The sequence below is a fragment of the Cajanus cajan genome, chromosome 11 (assembly GCF_000230855.2).
Source record: "Cajanus cajan strain Asha chromosome 11, NIPB_CcT2T_4, whole genome shotgun sequence".
Classification (NCBI taxonomy): Eukaryota; Viridiplantae; Streptophyta; class Magnoliopsida; order Fabales; family Fabaceae; genus Cajanus; species Cajanus cajan.
The window spans coordinates 41,754,935-41,772,266 of NC_138527.1; the positions used below are offsets into that span (position 1 = coordinate 41,754,935).

At 29.8% G+C, this 17,332-nt stretch overlaps 2 protein-coding genes across 2 annotated transcripts; one reads left to right on the forward strand and one right to left on the reverse strand.

The window, feature by feature from the left end:
* Positions 1–368: 368 nt before the first annotated feature.
* On the reverse strand, positions 369–1,859 carry LOC109800901 (FCS-Like Zinc finger 2). The gene is made up of 2 exons (XM_020361817.2): positions 1,360–1,859; positions 369–965 (listed from the first exon to the last, which is right to left on the reverse strand). The coding sequence occupies exons 1-2, from the start codon at positions 1,644–1,646 to the stop codon at positions 779–781; spliced, it is 474 nt and encodes a 157-aa protein (XP_020217406.1). The 5' UTR covers positions 1,647–1,859; the 3' UTR covers positions 369–778.
* Positions 1,860–14,215: 12,356 nt separating this feature from the next.
* On the forward strand, positions 14,216–16,226 carry LOC145953554 (serine/threonine-protein phosphatase 7 long form homolog). The gene is made up of 6 exons (XM_083067530.1): positions 14,216–14,630; positions 14,721–15,147; positions 15,232–15,316; positions 15,519–15,614; positions 15,705–15,800; positions 15,882–16,226. The coding sequence occupies exons 1-6, from the start codon at positions 14,216–14,218 to the stop codon at positions 16,224–16,226; spliced, it is 1,464 nt and encodes a 487-aa protein (XP_082923656.1).
* Positions 16,227–17,332: the final 1,106 nt, after the last annotated feature.

The window sequence follows — 17,332 nt, forward strand, 5'->3', positions numbered from 1 at the left end:
ATTGAATTTTAACTTTGATCTTTATTATTATTATTATAATCTTTCTAGGTTTCAATGTTCTCACCACCATAAAACAGAAATTCAATTATACATATTATTACAGTTAGAAGCTTAATTGTCAATTAATAAATGAAAAATTAAACGAATGTAGAAAATTTTTAGTATTTTTTATTTTCTATTTCTTCTCTATTAAGTTTGTTTCACTTTCACACCTCAATTTCCCAGTTTCTTAGCAGCATAGTATTTCCCGTCCCGCTACTGCAGGCCACAGTCATGGCATATAAAAGGCCGTCCATGTACCCTTTTCTTTCTTCTTCTAGATTCAATAATGTTATTGTTACATAAAAGGCTAAAAAAATGATACCAAGTGAAAGAAATAGCAATTCAGTGAGTATTCAGTTTCTTTGTTAAAACTTTGAAACTATCAAACACCACAACAACATATAACTAAAACGTTATATATATTTAAAAAAGAAAAACAAAGAGAAAAAAAAGGAAAAAAATGAGCCATTTGGGAGAGAGGATCCCACACGCAACGAACTTCTTCTCTACACGTATTACCATATACAGCTTCATGAACAAAAATTCTTTTTTCTGAAGATCTCTTCTCTCTTGACCCTTCCTTGTGGGAAGAAAGTAAACTTGAAACTTCACTTCTACTTTGTTTTGTTCATTTTGTTTTTCTCTTTTTTCTTTTTCCCTTTCTTTTTCGAGAAAGCCGTAGCGGTTAAACTGTTTTTTCTTTTCTCTTAATAGCCTATTACCATACATGTTTCAACTAGGCGGCAGCAACCGTCCCTGTATGAAACGAGTAATTCTGGGTCTTGTTTGGGGAGACCGATTTTCTCTGTTCCTTTTTTCTTAAAGCCTTCATGGAAGAAGAAAGGTTCTTGTTCTTCTCCTTGGCTTCGTCTCTTTCTATTTGCTCTTGTCTACACTCTTCGCTACAAAAAGGCGTATCCCCTCTGTGCAACATAAGCATAACAATTAACACCTCAATCAGATACACATACATACATACATAGAGAGATCTAATTAAAAAAAAAAATGCACAATTCAAAAGAATCATAAATTCATAACCAACCCAATCAAGAAAATTCAATAAAGGAAAAATCTTTACTTTTAGCAGATCGTAGTAAAAATATACAAAGAAAGGCCCAAGGGCATATCATATTGAATTGAATTGAATCTTGATATATTAAAACAATGTGGAGAGATAAAGGGGAGGTTAGATTTAACAATGATAATCAGAATTAACAAAAGTTGAAAAATTAAATTTGTTTTTGAAAGGGTTTGGGTTAAGGAATCTCATTTAGTAATTGAAAGTGTAAGATGAAAGATTTAGGGTAGCTAACGAACCTGTACATGAAGATGTCTCTGTTACCCCCGAGCGGCTTCTTGCAACGAAAACAAGAATCAAGAAAGTGGGGTTTGTGATTGTGATCTTGGAATCTGGCAGATCTTGGCGAAAAGATTGAATGGGTTCTGAGTCCTCGGTGGTAGAAAGTGCCGTAACCCAATGTTCTTGAAACGAAAGCGTGTTGTTGTTGGTAATGGAAGTGGGAATAGCCAAGGTCCACGTCAGCGAAAGAAGCGAGAGCATCGTCCTCTGGAGAGAAACAATGTCTCTTGGTATCACCGGCCATGAGTGAAACGAAATGTGTGTCTTGTGGAGGGCACAAAAGAGTGAAGGGGGAAATGAGAAGAGAAGAGAAGAAGAGAAACGGGTTTTATAAAGTGGTAGGTGAAGGTTTTTGTTTCGTTCGTTGAATGCGGAAACGAGAGGCCAAGAGGGCTATAAACAACGGCAGGTTACAACTTACATGAACCCGTCCTGGTGAAGAACCCACTGGCTCAAAAGACCTGCATCTTACTTTTCAAAAATAATTAATTTAAATTTTGCATTATTGGAGGGGCACTCGAAATTACGCGAGTGCCATGCAAAACTGGAAAAGCGGGTTATGACATCATTTGGTTGTGGCAGTTTTGTGGTTTGAAGGGAATGTGAGGGTTGGAAGTGAAGAAGGGAAAGATCTTTGTGGTGGGGCCCATGTTGGAGCAAATCGCACATGTCTCTCTCTTGCTTGTCAAATTGTGTTGGGCTGGGGTGTAAGGAAAGTCGGGGCCCAAACACGCGCCTGCGCGTAAGAGTAACGGTCACACACTCACACCGCCCATTGCACTCTTTACTCAGGAGCTAATTAATGGGGCCACGGGCCACTTGCCTCTCGCATTCAATTCTTACCCCCAACCAATTTTATTTTATTTTATTTTATTATTAACCTTTTTAATAAATTTTCCAATTAATCCTAGGGTACCTCTTGTCGAGTACCACTAAAACATTTATTGTGTGTTAAAGAGTACGAATAATATCATTATTTTTTATTAAGCTTGATTTTTATTAATAACAAAATATTTAATGATTTTTAATTTTTTTTAAATGATAAATATAATTATTTTAACTTTTCTCACTTCTCTCTACCATTTTAATGATAAAAAAAATTATTTAACTTTTGCTGTGATTTCCTAAACTATTTCTTTAATTAAGTTATAAATAAATCATTAGAATCAGTAAGATATTGAATACTAATTACATCATCTTTTAAATATATTGTTGTTCACATTGTAATTCGTTTAATTAATTTTTTAAAACATTTTAAAGACCAATTAAGTAATTTAACTTTAATATAATGTGTTGCCAAATATTTTCAATAAAATATGTCTGAAGAAAAGGTGGGGTGATAATTTCGTAAAAATCATATGCTATTTAGTTAAATTTTGTTGGTAAACCAAAAGAAATTATGATTAAGTAAGGTATAAGTGGCAAAATTCTTTATGTGTAGTATTCAATACAGTTCGATGTTAAATATTTGAATTTGAAACCGCGTAAAGTAAGGATGACTTTAGCTTCTTGATTCACAATTTCACATGTTTGTAATTTATACTCGATATAATTTAAATAAAGAATGATTTTAAATTATCGTTTTTTTTTTTGTAAATTCTCCTTTTTAAACTAATAAGATTAAAGCATTTTATTTTTTCATATTTTTTTATTTCGTTTAATATTTTATTTACAAAAGCATAAAGATGTATAGAAAGATTTGTAAGAAAACTTGCCATTACTCTTATGAAAATGAAACGTTTAATCGAGTGATAATAATTTACCAAAAAAAGTATTTTGTCCCTAAAAATTATAGTATTTTTTATTTCATAATTTTAACTTAAATGAATTTCAAAACTTTTCAAAACCAATCAATTTCATCTTCGTTTTAATATTCTCAAAAGGAAACAAAATGTTACCAATGAAATCTTATTTGAACAGAATTCATAAGTATGCTATGACAAATATCTAAAATATTGTTTTATGAGGTTTTTAGTTATTTTACCGTACCCTTTAGGCTTGAGGTTTTTTCCCCCTTCCCTTGAAATGTACTGCTACTAAATTATCTCAATTTTAAACACAAAATTAGTTTCAACTAAATAAGATAGTACGTAACTAGAACTCAGCAATTAATTATTTTGTCTCAAATATGTGAGGCGTTTTTTATTTAATTAAATAAGAAATCAGCAATTCCTTGGCGTATAACTAAATATTTCTTCCGATTTTTTCACGCCATTCAACGGTTGACATTAACCGGCGGAACCTTTTTTCTTCAGAAAAAAATGACCAATCAATAATTTCTTCCATTCACATTAAATAATTATTAAACAGAGGAGTTGTTCTGTTTTGTTTACTTTGTTTATTTATTTTTCATTTGAATAATACACGCTTTCCAAATAACAAACCAACCACATTTTAAATAGGAAGTGCAGCACGCTTGACGGTGAACAAATTTCATTTGCGGTGGGAGTTTGAATCCCTTGACTAGAAAAAACAAAAATGAACATTTAAATTAGATCGGCTTCAAAGTATTTATTTATCAGATATACTATTTTATTTTTAAAAAATTTAATAAAAAAGAGATATACTTTTTATTAAATTAAATAAATAATAAATAAAATTTGATACAATTAATAATTATAGTTTTGTTACATGTTAATCAGAATTTAATCATTTACTATCTATACAAGTGTTGTTAAAAGAGACAAAATTAACTTTAATAATTTTTATATACTTTTTTTACATGAATAAATTTTTTATACTTTTTTTTACGCCAAGGAATAATTTAAAAATGTAATTTTTTATAAGACTCCCTCTAAATATTGTGACGTGGTAGGTTGGTTCAAGGTTAGTGAATGCTAGACACAAGAGTATTTAAGGCTTTCTTTGATAACAGAGCCTCATAAGTTCATTCTCAAATAAAACTAGAGAGAGGTTTTAGAGAGAATGACTCTGATCCGTGAGCTCATTTCTCTCCCAAACTTGTCTAATTGATTTTTCTTCTCCCCTAAATCACTAATTCCTTTTTTCTTTCTTGAAATTCAGGCGGAGAAGCTTGTTCTAAAGAATTGAAGCCCGTGGACTTGGAAGAAAATCTTCCTCTTCTTATTTTCCTTGGCCGTTTTGAGTCAATTTTCAGGTGAGAGAAATTAGATTGTAAACTTATTGGTTGTATGTGAGTTTAGGAACTCATTTGGAGTAAGAATATTGAGAATCATTGTTTTATTTCAAGAATTTCTCATTTTCGGGGTTTCGAGAAAATTAGGATTTTGATGATTTTGATGCATTTGATGATTGCTTGTTGAAATTAAGCTTGTTTTTTAGTTGTATGAAGTAAATATATGTCATTTCATGGATTGCATGTGTTCGAGTTGGCTGATTTTCAGGTTTTTGGTTGAAATTTTTGAAGTTGTGAGGGTTGCTGTTTGAGTTCACGTCGGGCACAACTCTTGGCGTCGGGCGTACGTTCATTAGGGAACTCCATTGTCCAATCACACCGGGCGCGAGGTTGGTCGCGCCGGGCGAGATTAGGAATAAAAGCCTCTGGATGAATCACGTCGGGCATGGAGAGAACCACGTCAGGCGCGATATCAGATGTTTTTGGTTACTGATATGGCCCCGGGCGTGCTTTGAGCACGCCAGGCGTAGAGACTCCTTGGGGGTCTCTGACAAGGGTGACGCCGGGCGCAAAGGAGTGTGTCGGGCACGAGACCCTTGTAAGGTCTCTACCTGATTTTACGTCGGGCACGAGTTGGGCGTGTCGGGCATGGGAGACTCCTGGGAGTCTCTGCCTTCAAGTGCATCAGGCGTGGTGGTATTACGCCAGGCGTGAAAGAGTTTGAGAACTCTCGGGTTGGGTTCAGGCCGGGTGCGAGTTTACTTGCGCCAGGCATGAATGTGTTTGGTTTTATGATTAAGAAATGTTGAATGTTGTGGTATGATGAAAAGATATAGTTGTGTATTTGTGTAGAAATGTCGTATGTATGATTTGAATGAGTTGCTTTGTTGCTAAAGTCACCTTGCTAAACATTGTTGAGGAGTCGTTGTGATATTAAAAGTTGTGAGTTAACTACGTTGTTTAAGTTGGAAGTTGATTTAGATGATGAGTTGAAAAGTTGTGGGTTATTTAAGTTGTTGAGCTGAGTTGTACTCTTCTGTTGTAAGTTGATTGAGTTGTGATGATTGTTGATCACTAGGACTAGAGGAGATGTTTTTGAAGTTGTTCATCTCATTGTGTGGATTGAGATAGTTGTGGTGTTCTAAGAGTCCAATTTGTTGAAAACACTCCTTGGGAAGTTGCCTATTGGAGTGGATGATGTGTTGTTCTCCTCTAGGACTTAGTTGGTCCCGTGTGTGGGCAAAGTCGAGACACACGTGTACAAAGAGATCACGGTATAGGGGTCAGGTCGAGCTATACCGATTACAGGCGGCTAATTCAAGTAAAGTACGAAGTCGGGAACTTAGTTCCTAACCGAGTATCGGAGGGTTGTAATATTTGGAAGATAGTTAGGATCCTATAGGTGGCTTAGTTAAGCTAGCTAATGTCGTGGTAGGCCTAAACCCAATTGTCCTATCCTGACAGAGTACTATACTTCCTTGTTTAAGTGGTAAACTCTAAGAAATCGTTATCGTGTTATGGAATGATATCCGAATTTGCTGTTTACCTAACAAGCTCAAAAAGATTTTGTGTTGTCGGTTCGATAGGACCTAGCCACTTAGACTGCTCACCCATGTTGTAAGAGATATTTGAGTTGTAAATGCGTGACGAAGCATAAATTGTTGATGAGTTGAATTGATATTGATATAAGTTGTATATATGTTGTTGTGTTATGAAGTTGTGATTGAGCTATGTGTTGCCACGTGTTGTAGAATGATGATAGTACTGTTATGTTGAAAGTTACTTATTTAAAATATATGATTTTTTTCACTATCTTACCCTTGCATGTTTCCATGTGGTTTGGACTGCTATGATCATACTATGTATGAGAGCAAAACAGGGATAGGTTGGAGAGTAGCAGTAGAGCAGCTGGTGATGCTCGGAGTTGGATTTTATTTTTGTAGTCTCTCAGTTGTGGGTAGACATTTTGTGTAGACACTTGTAGGTAGTTGCTAGACGAGCAACATAATTGTGTACATATTTATATTCAGGAGATGTTGTTACATATATTATATTATTGTCTTCAGTATATATGTATATGTGTGGTTAGTATTGTGTCGTGAAGTGTAACAGTCATGACGGTCGTTACAAATATTAATTTCATTAAATTTTTTTATAAATTAAAAGAAAATAAATTAAGAGAATGAAATTTTATTAATTTTAAAAATCAATCTTTCTTAATAAATAATTTTTTCTTATACATCAACCAATATCAAACACCCAACTTATAATCCCTTTTTACCAATTTTTTTATTGCTTTGTTTATTTTATTTTATACAAAATATTTTATCTTTATAGATAGAAATTCGAAATTATAAAAGAAAAGACGATTACCCTTTTTCAAAATAAAGACATTTAAACGTTGTTCAAATTTAAAAATATAAAAATTAAAATAAGTTTAATTTTTAATTAAATTATAGTACTTTTTTTTAAAGTAAAAACACGAGAGAGAAAAAAGTCAAACAATTACTGCAACATTTATTAATTTTGAAAGCAATAGATCATTCCAATTTTCAGGTTTTAGAAGAAGTGAACAAACTTATTAATTGAATAACTTTTTTACAATATAAAATCAACAAAAGTATAATATAAAATTATTTATATATTTTAATATATTTAAAACAAAATTTTAGCAAAAAAAAAATAAAAAAAAATAATTATCTTATTTTGAGATGAAAAATTATTTAAGGTAAATTAGAATATCAAAGACAATAATTATTTAAAATTATATTTAAATATCAAAATTTGAGTTACAATTAAATAATTAAGTAAGTTTTATATTATTTTAAACTACAATAACATTTTGTACTTTTAACAATTACATAAATAGCTACATTTTATATATATATATATATTTTATTCTATCCTCTATCCATGTAAAGTTATTGTATAACTAAACAAATAAAAAAAAATTAACAAAAAATTTGAAGTAAAAAATATTATTTAAAAAAGTATATGTAAGGATCCTTTAGGGTTAAACTACTCACAGCGAAAAAAATTGAATACAAATATCTATATTTAACATCAAACAATTACAAGGATATGCGGGTAATAATATATGTATTGGAATAAAAAAGAAATCAACTAAAATTATAAAATGTTCAATAATGGAATTACACCATATTATGTGTGTACATAAAAAAAAAATTGAAATGTAAGCTTAAATTGTGATCAAGCAATACTACAATTACTAATTAGTTACATTAGGTGGCTCATCTTCTAACATGACTAACAAAATAAACTTTGTCTTCAACCTAACCCTGTCATGTTTCATAGAAGTTCAACTAAAAAAAATATGCAAGAAAAAACTAGTATGCAAAATAAATTAACATATATAAGTGTAAAAGTAAAATGCAACTATACTACAACATAAACAACTCAACCACACAACTAATTAATAAATATTTTAATCAATTAAATAAAAAAAATTGATTAAATTAATTTTAAAAATATTTTAATTTTGTATTTCTTTCTTCGTCTTCTTCTTGTTTTTTTCTTCTTCTTATTTTCATTATATTTTTTTATTTCCTTATTCTCTTATTTAATATATATGTATATAAATATTTGTTTTTATCATTTTTTCATCTTACTATATATATATAATCGCTTTTATATTTTTTAAAATTAAATTCTAAGTTTAATATTATTTTTATTCACTTTCTGTTTATTTTATTTATCACACATTTCTTTTCGTAAATAAACATGGTATTAGTTTTTTTAGTATTTAACGTTAACTAATCTACTTTTCAAAAATATTTTACAAAATTATCATAAAATAAAATAAAAATAGTTAAAGTTTATTTATATTTAATTTGTTTTATATTAAAAACTATTTTATAAAATTATCATTAAATAAAATAAAAATTAGTTAAAAATTAATTATATTTTGTTTTTTTATAATAAAAAACAGAATAAGTACGTTGATTTTATCTGATTTTACCTTAAACACTTAATCTAATTAGGTTAAATTGTATTTTTATTTCTTTATTTTAAAATAAAGATATTTAGTCTCTTTAATTTTAAAAATATAAAATTTTGATTCTCCAATCAAATTAATATCTATTAATCTCTAAATTTTAATGTATATTCATACTTAAGTAATACAACACTTGGTAACAAAATTTAAAAATAAAAATCTGAAAAAACACACAAATAAGATTTTAATTATTAAAATAAATATCAATCATTTATAAAAATAGATATATATGAAAACTTTTTTATGTTATTTTTAAATATTACCCTTATAAATGGCACTACAAAATATCATATTATTTAAATAGTGACAAATCTATAACAACATCAAAATTTAACAAACATCAAATTCATGAAAATACCAAAATTTCATATTTTAAAAAGGGGATTAAATATTTTTATTTTAAAATAAAAAGATCAAAATCTCAATCAATAAAAAATAGAGAGATCAAAAGTGTAATTTAACAATATAATTATTAAAGTATGAATAGATGTGGGTTCTAAAAGAAATAAAAGATCATTAAGAAATTAAAAAAATGTGTGTTTGAAAGAGATAGTTTAAGTAAAAATGTTAAAATAATGTTTAATTAACAAAAAATCATGTCTTGCAAATACATGTTAGTTATTAGTGGACAACTTTAAAACACTATAATGTTCAATGAATTTGGAAAGAAAATGTGAGGAAATTATAATGGATTGATGTGGATTTAAATTCCACTCTTTTAAAATAGTGGATTTATATGAATTTTTTCATTAAAAAATACACATACAACTATAAGACTACCCATATAATATTATGTAAATAGTTAATTAATAAAAGAAAAAATATAATTATTTAAATAATATATTTTTATATAAAAAAATAACTTTCAAAATATTAATTTCTTTCTATTTATTGTATAATTCCACCATGCTACGCAAGTAAAAATTCTATCCTATTTTCTATCCATTTGTTAATAAATCAATTCTCATGTATTGTCATTGATTCCCCTCACCTCTTCCCCCCTCGCAAAGCATCATCAGCAGCAACGTTCAAAGTTTCTTGGACAATGTCAATGTAGTTATGACACGCGCGTTAGGTGCGAGTTGGAAAATGTGAAACCACCTAACTGCCCAATTGTACGTACTCCAAAACCAAAACCAAAACCCACGGTTCCGCTTTTTCCCTTAGCCTTGCTTCTCACTCCAGTTCCCTAATGTCACCAACGCCCTTAACTTTTTCCCAGATTCTTTCGTCCTTTTCTTCCACAAACCCAAACGGCCCCCGTTTCGCTAACCTCGAAGCACCGTGGGACCCACCACCCTGACAATATAATCATATGATGGCGTGGCCTCTTTCGATGCTCTTTTCGGGATTTGTTTATCATTATTATTATTATTATATGCTCCTCCATGGAGTGATGCACCAAATATTCAAATCTAACACAAATGCTTTTCCCAAACACTAGTGCCTCCCTTTCAGGCTCAGCCACCCGGTGCTACCGTTTCAACACGTGTGTGCCACGTGGTTGAGCCTGACACGCATGACTGTTGATTTTCCGCCACGTGGTTGAGCCTGACACGCATGACTGTTGATTTTCCGCCACGTGGTTCTAACGGACATATGCGACTCTTCTCTCTTCCTCTGATTCATTTATTGGCAAATCAGAAACAGAGGACGCCGGTCGTAATCATCTGCTTCGCGAAACATTTTTGCCCAACCCGTTGACTACTTGACTCACTTATGTCACCGTCCGATTTTGCATCTTATTTCTCTTCGTATTTATGGTCTACGGTCCGTTCCGTTTGACGGGAAGAATATGGAAATAAATAAAAACATTTAATTTAAGAGAAATAGGGGAAAGATAAAAAAACAAAAAAAGTTAAAAGAAATATAATGAAAATAAAGTGAAAATAAATATATTTATTTTAAGAGAAAAGAAATGGGAAAGAAACATATAAATAAAAATAAATGAGAAATAGAATAAAATAAATTAATAAATATCGTCCTTTTTTATTCCTCTCGTTATATTTTTCATATATATCTTTCCATTTTACCTTTTTCTTTTTCATCGAACAGGTGGTATGCTTCAGTACAAAAAAAAAAAAAAAAAAGAGAGAAAGAAAGTAGAGGATAAGCTTTTTGGTCTGCGGTTGCTAACCTTTCAATTTTAAGTTTTTCTGTTACCTTGTATTTTGACTTTGAATCACGAAAAAGAAAAATGAACACATATTTTAAATTTTAAAACTTTGTTTACTTGATTGGAAGAAAATAAAATTATCTATTAGTTACCTTTATTTCCACTTTTCCTAACTAATTACTTGTTAAAAATATTATATGCATTGCATCGATTTCTATATATTAAATATTTTATGAGAATATTTTTAAATATATATATATTAAAAATTTTATTTTATTTATTATAATCATTTATAAATTAAATAATAATATTTTAAAATAAATATGAAAAATAAAGATAAAATTTAGTTGTTATATAAATTTTTATAATTTATATATTTAAAAATGTATATATACTAATTTAAATATAATATTTATCTATACATAAAATATTTATAAATTTTGATTATATATAATAAATATGCCTGTATATTATATAAATTAAAATACTAATTATTTAAAAAAAATTCAACACTATTAATCGATAAAAAAAAATTATTATATACAGTAATTTTACTAACATATGCAATATATTTTACAAAAAAATGATAGAATGCAAGTTCTGAAAATTATTTCGAATATTAAACTATTAATTTAAATTATAATATTACATTAAATAATTATTTTATAATAATTTTATTAAAATATTAATAATTTAATATTCAGAGGATGATTTGAGATCCATTTTTTTTTAAGGATGTAGCATTGTTTATTTTCCAATTGTACATAAACTCTGAAAAGAACGTATTAGTAATAACTTTGTAAAAACAGATGAACCAATTGTAAAAGTAATATATTTTGATTGATCGAAGACGTCAGATCTAAACTCTAACCAGCAACCAACGAAAATTACAGAACAATTATTGAGGGCGAGTTCTGACCACATCTTGAATGACGAAAGACAATTACTATAACTTGAATCAAAAATAACATAAATGATTGCGCCCTTCTCTTTAATGTTGAATACAATCATGGCTAAACGACCATTATAGTATAGTTTTACAAACAAAATATTAAAATGGGGCTGTTTTGAAACATTTTATACCTTTGGGACTCTTTTACTGGGTGTCGCTATGGCCCACAGCGACACCCATGACACGTGGCTTTTTTGGATTTGAATATAAGCCATGAACGCCATATTATATGAGTCGCTACAGCTGGTGGAAACCTCTGAAGAGTCGCTATAGCCTATAGCAACTGAACTCGGCTTAAAAAATGAAATATTATAAATATAAAAAATACATTATTATAAATATAAAAAATGAAAGAAAAAAAATTAAAAATGTCTAATAAAAAAGAAAAAAACAAACAAAATTTTAAAAAATATAAACTTAAAAAATGAACTAATATAATGAGAAATAAATTTAAAAAAAAAATTTAATAAATTGAGGCGCTATGGCCTACGACGCCTTTAAGACGTTAGGGCTCATAGCGCCTCACATGGCGTTTTTTTAAAGTATATAATATTTTGTAAATATAAAATATGAAAAAAAAATTTAAAAAATGTCTAATAAAAAAGCAAAAAAGAATTGAAATTTTTCAAAATTTTAATTTTTAAAAAGAGGTAATATAATGTGAAATAAAATTAAAAAGGGAAAAATGTCTGATAAAATTGAGGCGCTATGGCCTACGGCGCCATTAAGGCGTTAGGGCTCATAGCGCCCCACATAGCATTTTTTTAAAGTATAATATTTTGTAAATATAAAATATGAAGAAAAAAAAATTAAAAAAATGTCTGATAAAAAAGCAAAAAAGAATTGAAATTTTTCAAAATTTTAATTTTTAAAAAGAGGTAATATAATGTGAAATAAAATTAAAAAGGGAAAAAATATATATATAAATTGGGGGCGCTATGGCCCAGGGCGCCTCGGAGGCGTTAGGGCTCATAGCGCCTCCTCTAGCCCGTCATAAATTGACCGCAGGTTTGACCAATCACATAGTGACACGTGGCCATGGGCGCGTTTGAAGCGCCGGGGTTCATAGCGCCTCATTGATTCACCGCAGGTTTGCCCAATCAGAGGCTGACACGTGGCACTGCGGTTAAAAAATTCATTTTTACACTTATAAAAATACTGATGGTCCCCCCTCCCCCACTTTCACTTGCGTTTTTTGCTGCTTCTCCGGGTAAGTTTGTTTGTTTATTTTTTACTTTAGTTTTTAAAAATTTGTTTTATTAAATTTGTTGTATTTATATTACGTTTTGGTTAATAATAATTTATATTTTTGAATTAGGTAATTATTTATTTGGATTGCTGGATTGCTGGTGCCGGTAAGTTTCTGCATTTGAGGTAAAAAAAATTTTTAGTTTTTTTTTTAAATATTTAAAAGTCGCTATAGGATATTTAAAGTTGAATATTTTATTTACTTAATAATTGTTAATTAAAATTTAGTTCTTTATTTTGTTTCTGTGTTATTTATGCAATGTGTTAAATTATTTGATTTATCTGTTATGTTATTTAATTTAAAATTTGTAATTATTTTATAATTAATTTTTTTATTTGTTATGTTAATTGATTTAATTTATTGCAGTATAATTGATATTAATTAAAATAATTAATATATTTTAATTTTAAATTGATAAAATGATTTCTGTGTAATTTTTATTTATTTAAAACATAATTATAATTAAATTATAAAATGATATAATTAATTGCTGTGTAATTTATATTTATTTCAAAAATAAGTATATTTAACTTTTAAATTGATTTAATTTATTTGTGTGTAATTTATATTTATTTAAAACATAATTATATTTAAATCTTAAATTGATTTAATTCATTTTTGTGTAATTTATATTTATTAAATAATTAAATATATATAAATTTAAAATTGATTTAATTTAATTTTGTGTTATTTATGTTAATTAAAAAATATTTTGTTTATATTTGAAATTGCTTTAATTTATTTCTGTTTAATTTAAATTTTTTTCGTAAATAAATATATTTAAAATATAAATTGGTATAATTTATTTCTGTGTAATTTATATTTATTAAAAAGAAAGTTAAATTTAAATTTTAAAATGATTTAATTTATTTCTGTGTGATTTAATTTATTTTAATTCATTCCCTAAATATGTAAATATACCTTATTTAATATATAAATTATTTATTTGGATTTTGTGTTATTTATTTGGATTATGATTATAATTAGTGATTTAAATTATTTAATTGTTTTGTTTATTTATTTATAGTGAAAAGAATAAATTAATTTTTTGGATATTAAATTAATTTATTTGACATTTGTTATAACTGTTATTTTTTATTATTTTTTTCAGATTATTGTTGGTTTATTTGGATTTGTTGTTGTATTTCTTCATCTCAGGTATTTATTATTTTTAGTTTAAATATTTGTTTTTCTCTTAAAATTAAGTAGTTGGTATAAGCTTTATCAAATTATTTATTTAATTTATTTATTATTGTGATTTATTTGAAAATTATATATGATGTTAGTGTGTCATTATTTATTATTTTGGTATATTAATGTTAATGAAATTTAAAAAATAAATTATATGTTTTAAAATAATTAATTTTATTACATTTTGTTATAGATGGCATCATCATCATCTTCTACAGGTATGCGTGTGACATGTGGACCAGTCGACGATGATTTATTATCGTTGCAAAATATACATGTGTCACAGCATGTTTGGAACAGAGATGAAGACAGGAGACTAGCAGCACGACGTGCTGCTCCGTCGCGCAGTGGAATTGCAGGAGTTCCACCACAAATAATTCCGTTGCTAGATCAAGCTGGTTTCGGATGGATAGCGCGTCTAAATTATATTAAAGTTAGTCCTGGTTTGCTAACGACTTTGGTAGAGCGATGGAGACTAGAGACACATACATTTCACATGCCATTCGGAGAGTGCACAATTACTCTTCAAGACGTTGGCATGCTTGTTGGTCTTCCGGTTGACGGTGAACCGATAGTATCTCGAGGCGATCCAAATATATTGGAATTAGGTAATTATAAGTTGACTTTAAATTATTCGTAAATTTATAGTATATTGTTAATATTAATAATAGTTAATTTTTTGGTTTGATTTTATGCAGCTGAGGAGCTGTTAGGGGTTGTTCCACCACAGTCTGAAATAAAAGGACATCGCGTTAGGCTATCTTGGTTGGCAGCAATCTTTGGGGACATTGCTGATGACATAGATGATGTACATGTCTTGGCTCATTATGCTAGAGCCTGGATATTACGTTATCTAGGAGGAGTGCTTGTTCCGGATAGATCTTCAGCGTATGTGTCCTTACGATGGTTGTTGTTTTTGCGCGATTTTGACATTATTAGGGGTTATGCATGGGATGCAGTTGTGCTTGGATATTTGTATCGGAATTTATGCACCTCAACCGATTACAAAACCCCAAGCTGTGGTGGATTTACTCTTTTATTACAGTTATGGGCATGGGAACGATTCTCAACCATTATCTCTTCACCATTTCCACCTATTCCTCCAGCCAGTCCAATTGGTTTAAGGTACGAGCAAATTTGGAACTTTGTATTTTGACAATTAATCAGTTATTAAAACATTATTTAATTATTTACAATATGTTTTTTCAGGTGGTCAAACACAGGGACCAAAATAAGTATGAGCGATGATATAAAATATTATCACAAATACTTTGATCGTACTACTAGGAAATCGGTAAGTAATTAACGTTTTGTAGTTTTAAAAAAACTTTATAAATATTTATTGTATTTTAATTTTCTAATTACAAACTTTATTTTACAGATAATTTGGCAGCCATATCCCCCTGCTGAACAGATGCCCGCTGACTGCACAGGGGATGCAAATTTGGGGTTCTGTAATTCCCTTACTTTGTATGTGTATTTGTGAATGGCATCAGCCGGATAGGGTGATGAGGCAATTTGGTTGCCAACAACCAATTCCACATCCTCCAATGACTCCTGCAAATGTGCATGCATTGACCTTACGCGGCAAGGTAGACAATGACTGGGCTACAATATTAAGTCCAGCATTACAACATTGGGGTCATTGATATGAATATCACTTCACACTTACTCCTCCACAGGTCAGACTATTAGGTCCGAATTCAGAATATATGAGATGGTACCGGAGGAAAGGGAAGCCGCACATTGATCCAGATGAAGTTAAAGAGTCAGTTTTGGTATGTGTCGTTTAGTAATTATATTTGAATACAATATTTTGTCTAAATATAAAGTTCTTATGACATTTGTTGTATATGTAGGGAGATGTAGTTGAATGTCTGGCATACTTGACTTCCCCTGCTGGCAGAGATGACTTTTCGTTGGAGGCAGTCACAGAGCAAACTAATCGATTTTTATCGATATCTGATGACTATCTCGCCCGTGTCGTTGAGCCAGTTGAGGAAGCACCCCCTCCTTCAGAGTCATATGAGATGGGGACATTCAATGTTCCTCCATCCTCTAGGGAGGCAGCAGGATTAGGACGACGAAGAACGCCAATTGAGGCTGTGGACCAGATATACCCTGCCGTGCCAGACAGACCGGAAGGGATTTATTATGTTCCTTCACAGGATTTCACTTATCCTTCCGTCTCCCAAAACATGTAGCCGCAAATGAGCCAAAAACCACGACCACGCAAGTAATGTTTCTCCTTCCACCACAGCAAATGCCAGAGGAAGAACATTGTTATTACCATCCTGTGTTGTGCCAATAAGCAGTGTGCCTCGATACTTCCCATACAGATGAGTGCCATCAACTTGTATCAGGGGTTTACAATAATCAAATGCATCACAACACGGCTTGAATGTCCAAAATAACCTGTGAAACTGACGATAACCACGGTGACAACGATTACCAACGAAAAACTCATCATGACACAGATCATAAAAAGATCCAGGCGCAATTTCCTTCATGTATTTAAGCCACCGGGGTAAAAAAGCATAAGATTCTTCCCAATCACCAAATATTTTAACAATTGCTTTTTGTTTAGCCATCCAAGCCTTCCTATATGATATCTTAAACCCAGTTTGAGATGTTATTCTTTCTTGGATAAGGCTAATCTTGATTGCTGGATCTTGGTTAACCATTCCTACATATTAAATATTCAAAATCAGTGATATAACTTATTATTAATATAATATTATAAGTTGCAGTTGCAGAACTTACCTTGTATAAATGATGCAATTAGCTCAGAATCTAACTTATTATGATCTTGTGACAAAGACATGTTCAAACATGTATGACGTCCACCCCATTGAGTCACTTTCCACTTGTCAGATTTCTTTGACTCAATAGCTCTCATGTACCATGGACATCCATCATGCACATTTGGACATCTAACAACCCACTTTGTCGTTTTCGATTCAACTACATAAAAACTATGATGCATTCTCATTGCATTTTGCTTTACTGCATTTTTTACTGCATCTTTATTCTCAAACTCCAATCCAACATATAAATCTTCGCCAATAGACCAATTATTAGCCACATCCATCCCTGGGATTTCTTCTTCATCAGGATGACTCCAATTGATATTAGTATAGTGAGGTAAATTACCCCAAAATTGACTTCCACCTAATTTAATCATAGTAAATATTTTAAATTCAATAATGTAAATTTAAACAAATTTTTTTAAAGAAATAACACAAATTGTTGACAAATTTAATTTTCAAATGTTACCTTCAGTAGATGGATACATTGAAATTGGTTCAAC